This window comes from Amblyomma maculatum, chromosome 3 (genome assembly GCF_055883805.1).
Source record: "Amblyomma maculatum isolate TAMU_Amacu chromosome 3, ASM5588380v1, whole genome shotgun sequence".
NCBI lineage: Eukaryota > Metazoa > Arthropoda > Arachnida > Ixodida > Ixodidae > Amblyomma > Amblyomma maculatum.
In genome coordinates this window covers 203720691-203738138 of record NC_139346.1, presented here as the reverse complement: position 1 = coordinate 203738138, position 17448 = coordinate 203720691, and the positions used below count along the sequence as shown (strand labels likewise).

Sequence of the window (17448 nt, the reverse complement as noted above, 5' to 3'; positions counted from 1 at the left end):
AAAAACTGTGTTTTAAGTATGGGAACAAAACGAAGTCAGTCTTGGTCCTCTAATGTAACTAGGGATATTCACCAGCACATGGTTCTGGACTGTGAAATTTCACTGCAGGTCTGTTGACAAATGATATGGAAGCTTGGACCGCACCGAGTTGCTGTGCAAGAAAACAAGGTGCTCCACATTGTCCAATGAAAGTGATTCCCGCCGACAAGTTACTGTGTTGGAAAAAGTTGAGAAGAGTCTTTCGCTTGCCACCTAAGTAGCCGGTATGGCAAGGTACTTTTTGGTCATGGTTGCAAGAGCTTCATACTTGATTTTTCCTTCTGTTTGCCACCACTGAAATGGACTGTTATCGCGAGGCAACACGGGACTGAAGATAGTCGGACATTTCTTGCATCAAGGAACAAGGGTTTTCTTCGTGCTTTGATGATACCAAGGTTTTAAGCACTCCCCAAACGGATGACTGTTCTCCTCTCCGATCCGTTTGCTCCTGTGCAGAAGTTTCCTGTGAGCCAAACTGCAACAGCCTTGACTCTTCCTGTTTCTGAAGTACTGAATACAAGAGGGACTGCATATGCCCCTTTTTTTGCTAATCACTGCAGACATCCTTGAAATTAGGGTCAAGCAGAGTGGCAACAGCACGGGTTATCTGTGTGCTTATACCTTGAAATCTTGCTTTCACAGACCTCAGGTGGTTCCTTGAAAACTCTAGCTCCTCAGCTCCAGTGGCCTCTTTAGAAAGCAGCACCTGAATGCGGTGAACATGGGGAATAACAAGAGACAATGTCGGATGCAACTCTGAACAAACAGCGGTAGTGGCTTCTTCAATCGATTGCTGCACTGACACGAACGCTTTTACTTGACGCCATTCAAGTGTGCTCAGCTTGTCAGCAGAATCTATTTCTGCCAATTCTACTGTCACAGCTGACTTCAGCTTCTGCAAGCACGCTAGCATCGCGTATTCACTATTCCATCTTGTCGGCACATCTTGTATCACCTCCAGTGGCTCCTCTATGCCCATTCTCCTTTGTATTTCTTGCAGTCTTGTTCTCGCACTGCTGCTTCATTTGTAGAGTCCAACAATAGCCCGTGCTTTTCCAAACACGCTTGCGAATCCGTTGCTTTCTTTCTTTGCATCCTGAACACACAGTTGCAGAGTGTGCACGAAACAAGCAACGTGCACCCAAGGCGTTGTCCCAGTTGCGGACACAAAGTTCCGAGCATTGTCAGTCACTACATAGCAAGAAAGGTCCTCAGGTATGTCTCACTCTTTTAAAACGTCCATGGGTAAACAACGCAGGTTCTCTGCAGTATGGTTTGCACACAGGTGGCGCCACGCAAGTACAAAACTGTGAGGAACGAAGTCGTCACTCAACATGTGGCACATCACAGACATGTAACTGTCCCCAGCTCGCGACGTCCAGCCGTCAGTTGCGTTGGCGACAGAGCCTACATCCGTGCTAATGACGCTGTGCAGCTTCTTGTGAATGAAGTGTTTGACAGTGTTGTACGTTTCAGGCACGACGGTCCTCGAGAACGTCGTGCTACAGGGGACCTTGTATTCGGTCACCGTGTACCACACCAGGCCTTGAAACCCTGGCTCTTCAACAATATAGTAGCTATGCAGGCCACTTAAATGAAAGAAGCAATTTTCTCTGTAAGTGCCTTGGCATGGGGGCTCTCAAGGCTCAGCTGTGGCTTGAAAAATGAACCAGCACTTGCCTGTCTTGTCTTTGATGTAGAGCGCTGCTGAGCAACAGATGCTCTGCTGTTATACCTTTTTCGGGCTCTTGGATGCTGTCTTAGGTGGGTGATCAAAGGCGTCATTGGGTTAGCTGGCATTTTGAGAACCGCTCTGCACAAGACGCACTTGGACAAGCCTGCCTCTACACGTTCATAAAAAGGCCAAACAGAACTGCGTTTCTTTGGGCATGTCGTATTCGCTATTTCACCTTCATTCATGACAAGGCAGCAAGAGGCTTCAAAGCAACGGTGTCGATTGGCGCACAGAAAGGAGCAAGTGGAAGCAGACCCGGATAGTTCCATTTTACTTGTGGCATCCGGGCAGGAACAGCGGGACGGTAGCGGCGGTGCTGCGGTAGGGCGTTGCAACTCATAGGAAAAGGTGAAACGCTGATTTTCTCTAGGGAGTGCAACCACTGATCTCTACACACATTGTCATTTGCTGGGTTTTTTATCTACGACAATTACGTTTCAACGAGTTTATTTAGTGAATTAGATTGCATGATCTGATATATCGAAGATTACGAATGGCTGGGCACCACTTCCGTCCGACTTGCGTACGTGTAACCCGAGGCGCTTCCCCTCCTGTAGGCTCTTCGAACCAGTTATCACCAAGTGCGCGATCTCATCGTCCTCTTCATTTCATTGACTTTCATTGCTTTCATTCTTTCTTACTTAGCTCGCGTGTTCCCCTCTAGCTGGCGCTAGGCAACCTGATAATGAAGAAATGTATGACTATGGAGCTGAAAACATTCATGCAACTCTCATGTCATGCGCCGCTCGCATAATAAACTTAACCTTAACTACTGATGATGAAAATGAATCAAATTTTTAAGGAATAAACCTGTAGCTTCCTTCAGCGTTTGTCCCTTGTCTTTCTCCTTTAGTCCTGTCTTTAATTTTACGCTGACAAAATATGCACTCTACTTATCAAGACCAACTAGCCCGTCTTTCTACGTTAACTGTAGCTCCACTTCTAGGCAGATTAGAGACGTGTGAGCTGTGACACGACTATGAGAAGTGGCCTTGGCTGGAGATATGTGTAATCTTTAAGGTCGGCATTATGAATGTTTTCATACAAATGGGCCGTGTCGTGGCCATGCTGAAGCCTGCAGGCTCCCTAAAACGGTGATCTCTGCTTCTTGAGTAGGTTTATTGCGGCAGCAAGCTGTGCGTGCTCGGAACTGACGCTGCCTTCGAGAGAATGGTCGGAGGTAACCGAGGAGTTCTTTCGTGCCAGTTATTCAAAAATTATTCAAACAGTGTCGAATAATTTTCGGTATCTAGTATATTTGATTCGTTTAATGAATCAAATTGAGGATATTCGATTCGATATTCGAAAATTTTCAATATTCGCTCACCCCTACCTTTTTTTTTTTTTAATCAGGAGTGGTTTCTCTTCGTGGGCTGTTAATTGTATTGATACATTAGCCCTTTTTATTCTGGTTTGATCACATAATTCTTAAAGTTGTCAAAGTGTAGATTGTTTAATTTTCAGTTGTTAAAAAAGAAAGTTTTTTTAAAAAATTAATGCATTGTCTTTTGCCATATTTATTGGTGTATAACTTGCTGCTGTATTTATTTTGCATGAATTTTTGTCGGTGCAACTTATACACAACCATTGGTGATGTGCCACTTCACGCGCTATTTTTTGCCAAGCGGAGTAACTATGTTTGAAGAGAAAATTGATATCAGAAGAGCTGTGCTTTCGTAGCTCAGTGACTAGGGCTCTCGACTGCGAATTTCAACAACATAGGTTTGATCCTGGTCATGGCAGCTGCTTTTTGATGGAGCAGCCACTCTTGATGGAGGCAAAGCATTATTCCTGACAGGTGAAATTCCGCAAGACTGCTCTTGTCGGTAAAAGAAAAAAAAAAAATTGCAGGAGGGTTGCGAGCGTCCAACATTGATAGTGAATCTTTTGCGATAACGTCAAAGCAAATAATTCTTCAGAAACATGCCATGCCGCCACTGGTCCCCCTGCAACGACCTAGTTTCAACCGAGCCTTGATTACCACATGTGGAGAGCAGACCAGCTTCCTCACCTTTCGCCAACGCAAACAATCCTCGGCAACTTGGCATGCTCTCCAGGTTTGTGCAGAGGATGGCGCGGAGAATGGCACAAAGCTGAAGAATGAGATGAGTCTAATAAAAGGCAGGTTGTGGGAAGGTTTGGTTGGTTTGTAGGGTTTTGCGTTCCAAAGTGACTCGGTCTATAAAAGATGCCGTAGTGGAGGACTCCGAAAATTTCGACCACCTGGGGTTCTTTAACGTGCACTGGCATCGCACAGCACACGGGCACTACATACTCTGTTTCGCCTCCATTGAAATGCAGCCGCCAGCGGTCGGAATCTAACCCGGATACCCTGGCACAGCAGTCGGGCATCTTAACCACTGCACCACCAAGGCAGGGCAGGTTGTCGGAAGGTGGCATGCTTCCCAGAGGTTAAGAACGATCATCGCACAACAGTTGCCACCAGTGTTTATTTTCCTGCAGCATGTATTTATGTGCTTACCAATTGAACAGGTGCATCTTATACACTGGTGGGACTTATGTGGGATTTTGGAGGCGAGGGGGGTGGGGAGAGGAGAGGGGGCACTTGCAAGGGGTGCGAGTTGTACACCAGAAAATATGGTTATATAGTTTCCAAGAAAGTACAGGCTATACAGTTCACATGTTTGCAAGTATGATATTTTACCATGTGCACAATATTTGTAGGTTTCCAAGGGGTTTGACAGGGTGCTGTTGGATGCACCATGCAGTGGTACTGGTGTAGTTTCCAAGGATCCCGCTGTTAAGACAAATAAGGTGAAGTATACTTCTTCATGTCCTTGTATTTGGCTGTTACACTTGTTTTTTACACTAGGGAACATTAGCATTTAGTGGCATTTCAACCAGCCATGGTTGAGCAGAGCAAAAAAAGCTAGCCTCCCTTGTGTGTTGAAGAATCTGCAGATGCACATGTGTAAGAAGCAGGGGTAACAGTACCAGAATATCTGTCTTGATGTAGCATGGTATGAAAAATGCAAGTGTTAACGTTAGTGCCAAAAGCATTAGTCATGCACTTATTCTCGTCTTTTTTTTTCTGCCTTTTCCCAGGAAGAAAAAGACATTCTTCGGTGCTCCCAGCTCCAGAAACAACTTATCCTGGCTGCTATTGATTGTGCTGACTGCAGTGACAACAAGCCAGGCTACATAGTGTACAGCACATGTTCAGTCATGGTCAGTGGTTCGCATGTGCAGTCAAATCTTTTTATAATGAAGTTGTATTTTGAGCAAAAATTAGTCTGTTATACTATCTGATATTGGTATTTAAAAAGTATGCACACAGATCTCTGTAATCAGGTCTGCTAATAAACCCAAGCAAAGACCATTCTGAGATGGACATGACAATGGTGCAGAAATGCACAATTTTTAATAAAGCTTGGTATGAACACGTAAAACCTCATCTTTTAATCCATGTAGGAAAGCAAAAATGAACACATAAGTAGCGTAAATGCTGGCAAGCAGATTTATTTAAAACCACAGTGCAGTCTTAGTTTGGCAGCACTTGATGGTTTTGAAAAAATGAAATTCTGAACAAAATCAATACAATGCAACGCTTGGCCGGCTAGTTTGGGCACCAACGCGCCACAGCCAACTTGTTCTCGGCAGTGCTAAGTCCTCAACTGCAACATTTGAAATTGCCATCTGACGTGATGACAAGGCCTAATGCGATTTCATTTATTCTTTATGGGGGAATTGGAGTGAATGTTTTCAATCTTGCGTTCAAGGTATCCTCAGCATTCAGTTACCATTTATAAAGTTGTGCAAAGCGATTAAGTGAGCAAGCTGTTCCTGTGAAGATCATGTCAGATATTTTCATCTTGCTTTCTTTCTTTTTTTTTTCTTTAGCCTGAAGAGAATGAGTGGGTCATTGATTATGCCTTAAAGAAAAGGAATGTTAAGCTTGTACCAACTGGACTGGACTTTGGTCGTGAAGGCCTGACCAGGTAGGCGTGCATGCCACTAAAAAAACTGCTAGAAATGGTCACAGGTTTTTGTGGCTGAAACTCAGGGAGTCAGTATTTTGTAACCCTTTCAAAATACAAATTTTATTACAGCCATAGGTTCAAAGAGTGAGTCACTTGACGGTGAGATCATCATTTGGCCTAATATATATAGTAACTTGCTCTTGTGGTTTGATGTAGTAGAGTGTGAAGCTTGACAAGTGAGACTTTTGAGTCATGAAGAATTGTCGTTATGGGTATTCTGCAGTGCGTTTACTTTATTCTAATGCGCCTTCAGTTGTAACGCACACTTTGACAAAGAATCTTCTAACTTGGAGTAGCCAGCCTTTGTTACAAATGCTGTATTGTCACAATTAAACAAACGGTGCCATTGCCTCAAATGCCGAACCAGAAATCCTGTCCAGGTTTGTAATCTGGCACCTGCTAGCTTTGAGCTGCACCTACATTAGGCCTTGCCAGCTGCACAGCCCCACTTGCAGGACTTCCATAGCCACAAGCCTGTGGTCAGCTTATTGTTGTTGCACAAAGTTGGCAATCTCTTCTTATTTCTTGAAACCGGCCCTCCTTCGGCCTGTTGAAACCCTTTCGAGTCTGCTTGCTGGCAACAACCACACTGATAGTAGGGTGTTGCTGACATTTGTTTCATTGTTGATTCTAATCCATATTTCGTTCTTACGTGCTTTTTCTTTTTTTTCTGGGCAGAAGTTACGTTAGAACGAAATAAAAACATTAAGATGTAGCAGTAAGATTGAACGTAACAATGTATGACTTGGCTAAGTTTCGGTCGATGTTTCTTTGTCTTTCCCTGAGTTGGACAGTGAAACCATGCAGCCAGCTGTTCTGCGTATCTGTGTGGAGGTAGTAGATAAGTGTGCCTCAAATTGCTTCACTATGTCCACTAGGTACCGGGAGCACAGGTTTCACCCTTCATTGAACAAGACTCGCCGTTTCTACCCACACACACACAACATGGAGGGCTTCTTTGTGGCCAAGCTGAAAAAGTTCTCCAACACCATTCCTCTGGCATGTAAGTGGACTTGGGAGCTTCAAACTTTTTTCGAATTTCTAGTGATCGATTGTTTTGTTTTTAGCAGTTGCTGTTACTACAGTGAGAGGCTTAAAGGCAGCCGTAACCAGTAGGCATATCTGTGTTGGGTCCAGCATGCACCAACCTAGGGATACAAGGCAGACTCTGTTTAAAATCCCTCTTTTTTGTATGTTTTGGCCATGCACTGACTCAGCTGCACAGCGCTCATTCTCCTGTGGTGTGTTCAAGTGCTATAGACAGTGCTCTGAATAGAGACGCTGCGCTCAACTCGTCAGTACCAGTAACTTTTATTATTATTTGGCTGGCTACTTCGGAGCATTTGCATGCGCTTGGAAAAGGAATTCAGAGCGCTTCTGTGCTCTGGGCAGCTTTGGTACTTCTTTCAGTCCTAGCACAGTGATGCATGGCAATGCTGGATGTAAAAATAGGAGGGTGCGGAAAAAAATGTGTTTTGGAAGAACATTTTTTTTTCTTTTCTTTCAGAGGCTTTAAATATTGTAAAGAAATTGTGAAGAAATTTATGGGCTGAGCAACAAAATTTTAAAGCGGCTGCATCGAAAGTAAATTGGGAAATGTCATAACGTGCCATTTCTCATTTGTTATTACTGATTACTGAGACAGTTTACTATGATTGTATCTGTGTATTGCCCCTTTTCCACTGTGGTCTCTGCGTTCTTTGCGAGTGGGTGCTAGGCACCTCGTGCACTGCTGAGCTGCACTGCTTCTTGACTTCGCACTAGAGATATGGGTACGCATGACTATCTTCTGGAAGTTAATTTTCACAGCATTTACAGGAAACCTTGTGATCAATGTAGTTGCTGTGAACCACTTATGCATATATCAAATCAACCTCCTTACATAAGAGGAGCTGGGGTTTCATTCTGGCATTGGCAGCAGCACTCACTGGGCTGTATTTCTAATTATTGATACATCCGAATGCCACCGTGTGTTATGCTTGGTGATATTAGGGGCAAAAATTGCTGCTGGCAGCACCAGTTATGAACTTGTGGTGTATTATGTGACTTGCATTGAAAGCAATATTGTTGCGGGTGAAAAGCGATTATTACTGCATCTCTCAGATCACTCAGCGCCGAAAAATGTATGCACACCGCAACGTGCAATGCATGATATTCATTTTTCTTATTCTTATTGAAAACTTTTTTACAGCATTGCTTTTTTGCCAAAAGGGTGATTTAAGAAAAATGTGGTAAACTTTGAACCCTATAAGATATTCACTGACAGTTCACAGGAACTGGATAAGATGGAATGTTACGCAGAAACATGTTTAAGACTTGCTGTCGGCTCAAATTAGTCCGAATCGCTGCTGCAGTCGTTTCTATCGTCACTCATCAAAGTACAGTTCCTAAGTTCTGAGTTGAAGTTGACAAAAACCAGCTTCTTCACTCCATATCTTTTTGAAGCTATTTGTTCGTGCTCTTGGTGGGAGCAAGTGACGAGCCTTGACCAGTTCTTTTCGCAGTAGAGGGTGAAACTTGCAGAAAGCAACCTGCAACTGGTGTCAGAGAATGTTGAGATGGAGTTTACTGAGCCGAGCCTCTTCCTGTACCAGGCTTCTGAGTGGGTTCCGTATTGGGGGGAGGGTTTAGACAGCCCAGATAGATGCTCAGATCGAGGCCCTTTGCAACTTTCTTTGATACAGTCAAAGGCTTTTTTTTTTTTTTTATGTGTTTCTGACTTAACGAGTCTCCTTTTTGTCTTGTATCAAGCAAAGTTGCTGCCTGTTGTGCTGGGTGGAAGATAAAATCACACTGTCATGCATAATTTCCGCTACAGTTTTTTTCTTGCTTGTTATCAGAGTAGAATTAGAAAAGGCCTGCTTCTGCAGACACATTGTGGAAAATCTCATGAACGTCTGATGAGTGAGCTGTCGACTCAGTTTCAGAAATTGCATGGGCAACCGGGCTGAGCATGTCAAAAAGTGCTCTTCAAATCTCTATAGAACCTTCATGTCATACTGTTGTCCTAATTTCTTTGCGTACTCATACTTTACTGGGGATCACAGTTTTCTGCGGGGATTCCTTGTTCCCTAGAAGGCTTCGAATGACCTAACAGTGCTTGCTCAGCACGTTTCAGCAGGCTACCTGAGAGGGTTGTCTTGTTTTTGGTGCAGTACTCAAGTTTTTTCTCTTTTCATTTTTTTTTTATGAACAGATACCACATGAAAATGCTTGATATATATATATATATATATATATATATATATATATATATATATATATATATATATATATATATATTATTACGCATTTCGACTTTTCACTTATTTGTGAAGAGTCAACTGTCAAGATCAAGTTTAGTGCATGTGTATAGTAACCCAATGTAGTAACAGTAGGATATTGCTGCTTTGCGATCACCCATGCAGCCTTTAGGATATGTTGCTAGCAGTATCTCTAAGCAAAACAAGCATTCCAAGCTTTTCTGCTACCTTTGAAATCTCACCTGCTATGTCTATTGTCTTTAGGGGAATCCGCCAAGGTGTAGATTTGTAATAAGGGAGTAATTATTCATTAGCGTTCACCTGAGCGCAGCCATGTGGCTAGAAGGGAAAGCTACTCAGCTTTCACAGTGCGACTGCCCTGTACAGGCAGTGGTCCCGGGTTCGAACGCCGGACCAGGGCAAATTTTTCTTTAACTACGGAGTTTTTTAAATGCCGTGTAGCTTTTCTTTGTAGCCATATGGCTGCGCTTGGGTGGATGTCAATGAATAATTACTTCCTTATTACAAATCTACTCCTCTATTACGAACACCATTCCCACTTCTAATTATTGAACACCACTTTCACCCTAACATCTGGGGGCTGCGGCTGCTTTTTTAAGGCTGCCCTGTAGGATATGTGTTGAGTGTTTTTCATTCTTCAGCAGTGGAAAAGGGGCTGTTGCTTTCTTCCACAGAGATTGTTTGAAAGAAACTGTTATGAGCCCTGTTATAAGCACTTTTGTTTGGCCTGGCCACAAGCTATAAAGTGCACATGCTATTGTTTAAACTAAAGAGAATTTTAGGATCGTCATTCTACTGTGGGAACTCGATCTACATGCTTTGAGCATTCTTCTATACTTTGAGCTATTGTCCTATGCAGCAGATCTCGCTAATAGTCTGATTAAATCTCCCAGCTTCCGCTTTCATTTGGAACTTACCGCAGAGAATAGATAGAGTCAACTGATGTGCGCAGTGCCTTTCAAGCAATCGTGTGGTGGCTTGCCACTGCCGTCGGTGGGCTAATGCAGTTGAGCCTGCTTATAATGTCTGCAGTCGTTACGAATGCGCGCTTGTTATGGACATGGGTAGACCTACTGTGAAAATATTTATTTGGGCTGTGGCACTGCCTTTCGGATATAATGAACAACTTTAACTGCACCACTCAGTTATAACGAATAAAGAAGCACCGTTGAACTTGCCCCTGCAGTTGAAAAGTGCATGCTTCCCACGGTCATGCAAAGATAGGATGATAAGCTTCAATACCAATCACGAGATATGCCTTGTTGGCCCACCTAGTCACGTGGTATGCGTCAACTGCTCAACTGGATCAGTTTTCTGCACCGCTATCGAGCACAGGCAGGCCTAGAACATAAGCCTTAACATTGCTTAACAGTGAATATGCGGGTAAAAATTAAAGTGCGTCTGCATGGGCCTGCAGAGGGCCTATGATAAATACTGTCCTTCTAGACTACGCTGTGAAAGCTATGAAAGCAGTTGCATATAAGCACCATGCCCAGATTGGTGGGCTCCACATTATTGCTTCTCTTGGTAACAAGCTTGTAAGCTGAAAAGAAATTTTCAGTGCCAAAGGATGTTGTGGGAGCGTACTTATTCTTCAGAGCATTTAATTGCTTTATGTTCTTTTATATGCTTGAATATTCACTAGCAGATACTCTCAAAGTTTGCCTGAAGACGGGCAGCAACTCGGCGCGGACCTTTTCAGCAACTTGTCTATGAGGAAGAACAGGAATATTTTGATGCTCATTTTGGATTAGTCCGATGTTGGTACTGAGGGTTTCACCTTTTGCGTTGCAGTTTTTTTTATAGTGCTCATGAGAATAGCGAAGTTGCCGCACAAGTAGTCTCTTTGGAGCTTATTGTAAGAGAGGGCAGCATGAGCCCTGCAACTTGTCTTATGTGCTTTCTGAAATGTGGCATCGTCTGGCCTGGCTGAGCACAGTGGTGCTATAAGTCAAGGAGAGAGACTTAGTGAATACTATTTGTGGCCCCCTTATGCAGATTCCCGTGTAGGACCTGATGATCAACATCCTAGTGCTTATGCTGCAGAAATTAGTTCACAGTGCAATTACGTTTTCTACACAACCCACTTAAGACCTCAACCACAGCATAAGCAGGCACATGAGGTCACATGCAGCACGAACTGGAAATGAGAGCAAATGCTGACTAGGAGAAAGCAAGGTTCCTCTGGTCAAAATTCATGCGAAAAAGTTATCACAGAGCCTGGACATTTAGGAAATTGCCTATACTTTTCCACACATTGTAGCCACTTTGTTTCTATATATGAGCATGAATTAGTTGTTGACAGTGTGTTTAATACTGTTTTTAAAGCTCCTATAAATGCTTACTTTTCGTGTGAATTGCCAAAAGAAGAAAAAAGGAAAAATGGAAACATTGCTTCGGAGCACCCATTGTCAAGGCTCACCCAGGTTATCTGCGGAGGGGAAGGGAGCTAAGGAGGTGTTTCAGTTATGGGAGACAGTTTTTAAAAATTAGTTGTAAATAACAGGGCTCACACAGCGCTTGTAAATTTTATTCAAATGCTCACAAAGACCTCCCTACACATTTGTTACATTACACTACAACCACCAAAATTATTTTGGAGGTTCCTTTAAAATATCAAAGCAGACTTTTTTTACTTTCGAGAAGTCAATAATGCAGGGCACAGTTCTTTGTTTTTTGAATAAACCTTTGATTTGAGCTTTTTAAGTTCTGGAGTGCAATTGAAACAGCTGCAGCTATCTCCTCCCTTATGATGGTAGCTATGTGAGGCTGTTTTTCACTGCATGCGCTTGTGTAATGTGTTATTTCCAGCCATCACTGAAGAGGAGCAGCACAAGGACCAGCAGGCTGCTGAGGATGTGACAAGTGACACGCCAGAACCTCCCAAAAAAAAGGCTCGTGCCGAAAAAGGTGGCTCTTCCTCGGCTGCCAGTACTCAGCCCTCTTCTTCCTCGCCTGCAACTCCAGGCAAGAACAGAAGGAAAAACAAGAAGATGAAGCTCAAGAAGAAAAAGCAGAAGATGCAGCAGCTGGCTGGTGTGAGCAGTGGTCAGAAGAAGGCACAAAGCACGCAAAGCAGTAGTGGTAAGCCACTAAAGAGCGCCTCCACAAGTGATCAGGCTAAGCCTACAAAGGCATTGCCAAAGAAGAGCTTGTTTCAAAAGAAAGATGGTGCTGGGCAGAAAGTTCGGAAGCCTAAAAGGAAAAAGTTTCCTTCTTCAGAATGAAGTGGGAGCTTTTTGATTGAAAGAGGGTAATAAAAGAATCCTTGCACAGTTTGTTGATTTTAAAACATTGCTAATGGCATTTATTTGGGCCTTTTGAAGCTAGTATAGAATTGAGCGAGAGGTGAAAAAAATGTGTCTAGCGGGTTAAAAGGTATTTTGGTGGGATTCTGACCCCACCTCTTGGAATGTTTTGCACACCCTGAAATGTAAGATGTGTGAGCATCAGATGTTTATGTCAAGATTTAAAGTGTGTAGTCTGTTGTGCTGCTAGTGAAGTTGAGCCAAGTTATGGGAGCAAGCTTGGTCAAATTTTGTTTTTGAGACACCTTGATGATTACATCTAGCAATATCGCTGTGTGCTTATCACACAATTTTTCGCAGTGTATGTAGACGTTGCACTAGCCATTGAGTTGCTGAAACCATGTAGTCTGACAATTTAAAGGGTAAATTCTATTAGCATCGCAGTAGTTTCTTCTACTCGGTAGTTATAGAAAGTATGTACACCATTACAATGTGCAAACATGTTTCGACATATCAGGACAGTGGCCATTTTTTGTGTTGAGAAGGAAGCAATATTACTAGTCATTACATTTGAGCTTTGTGTTATTGCTTAATTTTTTCCCTACTGCGCCCATTGCGCATCGTTAGCCCTCTAACGATGACTTCGCGCGCTAATTTTGTACCCTTCTGCATCGCTCACGGACACGCTATACTATCTAGTGTATAGTCTGATAACTTTATTTTAGATTTTGATGCTGTTTACATTTTTCCCGCGAAGTGGCTATTTTTGATCGCGCTCCGAACTCGCGGCAGCGTCCCAGTCGCGTGCGAGAAAGGCGGCATCCCGTTGACGATGCGCGCTTCGAAACGTCGCATATCTGACGACTACGCACTATCTACGATTGGGTTTATCAATGACTCAAGCAGAAACGACTCTGAAGATGCTGCCAGTTATCGTCAGAATTCAGTTCCGACCCCACTGGCGACGGAAACCAGCCCGGAACATCGGCGGCCGCACTCCGGCCCGCTAACGACGACTTCGCATGCAAATTTTGAACTTTTTCGTGTCGCTCACGGAGATGCTACGCCATCTAGCTTTTAGTCGGATAACTGAAGCTTATATTTTATCGCTGTTTAATCTTTTCCCGCAAGGTGGCTATTTTTGAAAGCACTCCGAGCACGCGGCAGCGTCGGAGTCGCATGCGAGAATGGCGGCATCCGCATCGATGACGCGCGCTTCGAAATGTCGTAAATCTGACGATTCCGCACTGCTACGACCGATTTTATCGATGACTCAAGCAGCGGTGACTCTGAAGATGCTGCCTTATCGTCAAAATTCAGTGCTCGGATGACGATGGAAACTAGCCCGGAACATCGGCGGCCACACTTTGTTAGCCTGTTTGCATGCGTTTGGGACCGCTCTGGATGTTTTTTTTTTGTGTTGTTTGTGTCACTCATCTCATTCCCAGGGTTTCAACATCATTTGGGCGCCATATCTTGCTTCCCCCAAAACAGGGAGTGGCGTCCTGCCCAAGAAGGGAACCCGGCAGCCGCTTCGGCATGGCGCTCTGCAGCGTCCCTCGTTGATTGCTCATTATGCATCAAGAACACTATTCAATACTGAGCTTTTATTTTTTCACAGGGAGTGGCCAGTATAATGCTCTGCATTTTGTATATCTCGAAAAGTTATTTACATTTTTGTTGTTTCATTTACATGTGCATTTCCTCAAGTTTTGTTCAATTTTTTTCTAAAATATGGCTTTGGGAAATTATATTGTGTGTTAAAACCCACAACTTCAGATTCAAAGTGGTATCCCTACAAAGCAAATCTATTTAACTTTCTTTTCGTGTATTGTATAAAATTTTAGACATAATAGCTTTTACAGAAAAAAGATCTACTGAAACCCACAGAAAAGGGCCATTTTGCCCACGGTAGGGAGAGTTAAGAGCCACCAGCTTGTGGCATTGCATTGTTATTACCACAGTCCAATGCATTGACGGCAGTTGCTTATTCAAACAGAAAAAAACTACATCTTTTATTGCGAAAGCAATACTACTCTAGGTTTCGAGCCTTCAGCGTAGTGCTGCGGTAGCTACGTACATCTTACCCATGTGACACTGTGCCGTCACACTCCACGTGACACTAGGATGTGGGCTGGCAAGAGTTTCACATGGGGCGGTTATGTCAGAATCAGCCTGCTAGGACCCTGGCATTGACGTTACCCCTATAGGCCTCTAAGGCACGTTCATATGGCTTGGTTAAAGCGGGCCTTTATATGTGGGCCGAGGAAGAAGAAAAAGAAAAGAAGAAGAACGCTCGGTCACCCGCAGCTAATGCTTTCACTCAATATTTGGTTCAGCAGCATTGAACCCTTGTAATTTTTTTTCTTCTTTCCCTATTTAACTTTGTGTTCATTTGTTCATTTTGCACGCACCAAAGTACAGTCAAGGCATTCGCATCACTGCCTAATGTATAGTAGCCATGGACATCCTGTACGTAGTCTTCTTGTAGGGATTGTATAGCCCTGCCAATTTCCAATGACAGTCTCCAATTGCCAGATCTGTATGTTTTGTATTTATGAGAACCTCATAAAGCACAAACACTGTGTGTTACAACAACATCTTCTTTTATTCATACAAAGAATATTTACACATGGTGTTGAAGACAAAGAACACACAAACATGCAGTGCAACCTATAGTACAAGAACATTCCCTTAAACTTCTTCCCTTACGCTTATAGGCTTAGTGAAAACTATGTCACAAAATATAAACAGTGCAAGATGCTGCAAGTTTGATTTGCTTAGAAGCTACGTTCAAAACACGACGCTTGATACAGGGGTAGCCAAAGGATATGGAGAAGAAATGCAGATGTGCCGAAGTAACTAAACCCAGGTAATCGTATGCATCTTTTCTTGCATGACAAATAGATATTAATGCCATCTTAGTATAGCAGGAGTAGCACTTATTTATTTGTAAGGAACACTGAACAATGGTATATGCTTGTTAAAAGGTCTGTAAAAATGTTGGCTCGCAAACACTTAAACTGCCCATAGATTGGGGTATTACACTGTGCCAGCTGTCTTGGCTCACTTTGCTTGTTTTCACCTTAGCAACCAGTTACTAACAGTGATGAGATTATGTTGACATTTAGTAGTGCACATTCAAAAAAGTTTTACAGAGGCAGGACAATCGGCAGCAAGCCTTTGTCAGGCTGTTTGTATGAAGCATTGTCTCTTCTTACTTTTTTTTTCCCACTAATTTTACTGCTTTTCAATAGGAGGTCTTAACCACCCGTACAAAACCATGAAAACAACTTCCATGTTCAGTACCACACATCAGTCACTGCATAAAACAGCTGCTTTTAGGCTACAATACCTTGGGAAACTTTCGACCTAGACTCTTACTAGTTTTACTGTTACTCTTACTTTTTAATGCCCTTAATGTTGGCATAACCGAACTATCATTTGGAATAAACTGGCTGTCCCGAGTGAGTTTTAACCAACAAGAGTCAATTGTAGATGGAGCAAGTGGAAGTTTATAAACATAACTGACTGGCAAACAATCTGGCATGCTTATGACACAGTTAGGATAGCATTTGGTGCATTACATCTAGAAACAAACAGCAAGCCCCCCCACACTGTGCTAGGTAGGGTCACACGAGGAAAAAAAAAAAAAAGCCCACGCTCAGTGAATAAGACTCGGTCAGAGGAGCAGAGAAAGGGGAGTTGCCATGGAAGACTGTAGCCGCATCCCCCGTGGTTTACGGAAGATAAGACCCACGGGTCAGATCGTCTGGCTCTGGAAGCTTGCAGACGCCCCTGGCATTGCCCATTGCAGCGAAGCACACTGCCGTGTCGGGGCAGGCGCAAGACTGGATGCAACCATGGCCTAGTGATGTCTTTGACTGCGGGCACACTGGGCTGGCAGAGGCGACACCAGCAGAGGGAGCAGCAGGGGCAGCACCCTGGGTGTCTGCAAAGGCCCTCATTGCATGAGTTGAAGGTGCCACCAATGGGCAGTTAGGGGCACTCCTATTTGCATTACCCCTTCTGAGACTTTCTTTCAAAAAAAAGTTCTCGCTAAAACATTTTCATGTTTAGGGTGGGAAAAGGCTGCCACTTAAGCCCTTAAGACGCTTGCCACTAGGTACTAATGTGCAGTGCGCCAAATGAAAACCAATGCAACCTAACAGTATCTTTTGTTGTTCTGACCAATGGGAAATTAGCTGGGCGATGGCTGTGCTGGAGGCCTCCCACTGCGCCTACATTAGAGCACTTTGTACGGAGAGTATTATATCACATTGCATGACAAAAGTGTGCAAAGCTTCTTATGTGATCTCGGGATTTTGTCGTCGTTGGTAAAATCAGTTTTTCTTTTTTTAATGACAGACATGGTTTCTAACATGCAATTATACTCTTAAACCTCGCCATGATGGAAAGTTGAAGAAGCTCTGAAACACAGCTTATCTGATATTTCGCAACCGTACTTCCTTGCATCACATTTGATCAAAGCAAGATGGTGGAGTTTTTGCTAGACGTGCTGAGAAGACTACAATATGAGAGTATAGGTGACAAGTGCAGAACAGATATTGGAAGTGTTCAAAAAGAAAAAGCCTTTTAAATTGCTTAGAGCTTGCAGTTAGCTATCTTGGTTGGTTCAGCTAAGGTTCTTAAAAAATAACCTGCCTGTGTATTTAGCATGAGGTCTGTAGCATCAATATAAGCATTGCTTCATTATTTATGTAGGAAGCTACCTTACGCAGTAAAGGGGAGTTTAAGTTCTGTTATATCCATCGCTGTAACGACTCCAGGTTGCCACCCTTAATGAATGCTGCATGCATGCATACCTGTTTGGCACTTAGTCATAGAGGCTGCCTGCTGAGGCCTACTCTCTGCACATAGGTCCTTGGCCACTTGTTGTTGAGGCTTCTCGTCCTGCTTGTGGTACTGGGCAGGCTCTGGTTTCTGCTGCTGTGCCGATTCCTTCTCGTGCTGCGCTTCCTTGGGCTCTTTGTTTTGTTTCACCTTGTCAGCTTTTTTGGAGTACTTTGACTGCTTCTGAAGTGCATAAAGAGACAATCCATAACGGACCGTGAGGAAAACATCCAGCGTGCTGTGTTTGCTTCGCCCAGACCCGAATGGTCCTTGATTTTATATATTTTTTTATTCTCCTGGTCTTTCCT

General features: G+C 43.4%; 2 protein-coding genes across 2 annotated transcripts in view; one reads left to right on the top strand and one right to left on the bottom strand.

The window, feature by feature from the left end:
- The window catches only part of LOC146197470 (uncharacterized), a 28038-nt gene extending 15725 nt beyond the window's left edge, over positions 1-12313 (top strand). Inside the window, exons 14-18 of the mRNA XM_084599300.1 lie at positions 4460-4549; positions 4841-4963; positions 5636-5733; positions 6654-6778; positions 11850-12313. Of these exons, the coding sequence (XP_084455426.1) occupies positions 4460-4549; positions 4841-4963; positions 5636-5733; positions 6654-6778; positions 11850-12265 (852 nt within the window). The 3' untranslated portion in view covers positions 12266-12313. The remainder of the gene's footprint in view (positions 1-4459; positions 4550-4840; positions 4964-5635; positions 5734-6653; positions 6779-11849) is intronic.
- A 2562-nt stretch (positions 12314-14875) lies between these two features.
- Positions 14876-17448, bottom strand: part of LOC146197469 (uncharacterized) — an 80250-nt gene continuing 77677 nt past the window's right edge. The window contains exons 5-6 of the mRNA XM_084599301.1: positions 17113-17323; positions 14876-16238 (exon numbers count right to left, since the gene is read on the bottom strand). Coding sequence (XP_084455427.1) covers positions 16027-16238; positions 17113-17323 — 423 coding nt within the window. The 3' untranslated portion in view covers positions 14876-16026. The remainder of the gene's footprint in view (positions 16239-17112; positions 17324-17448) is intronic.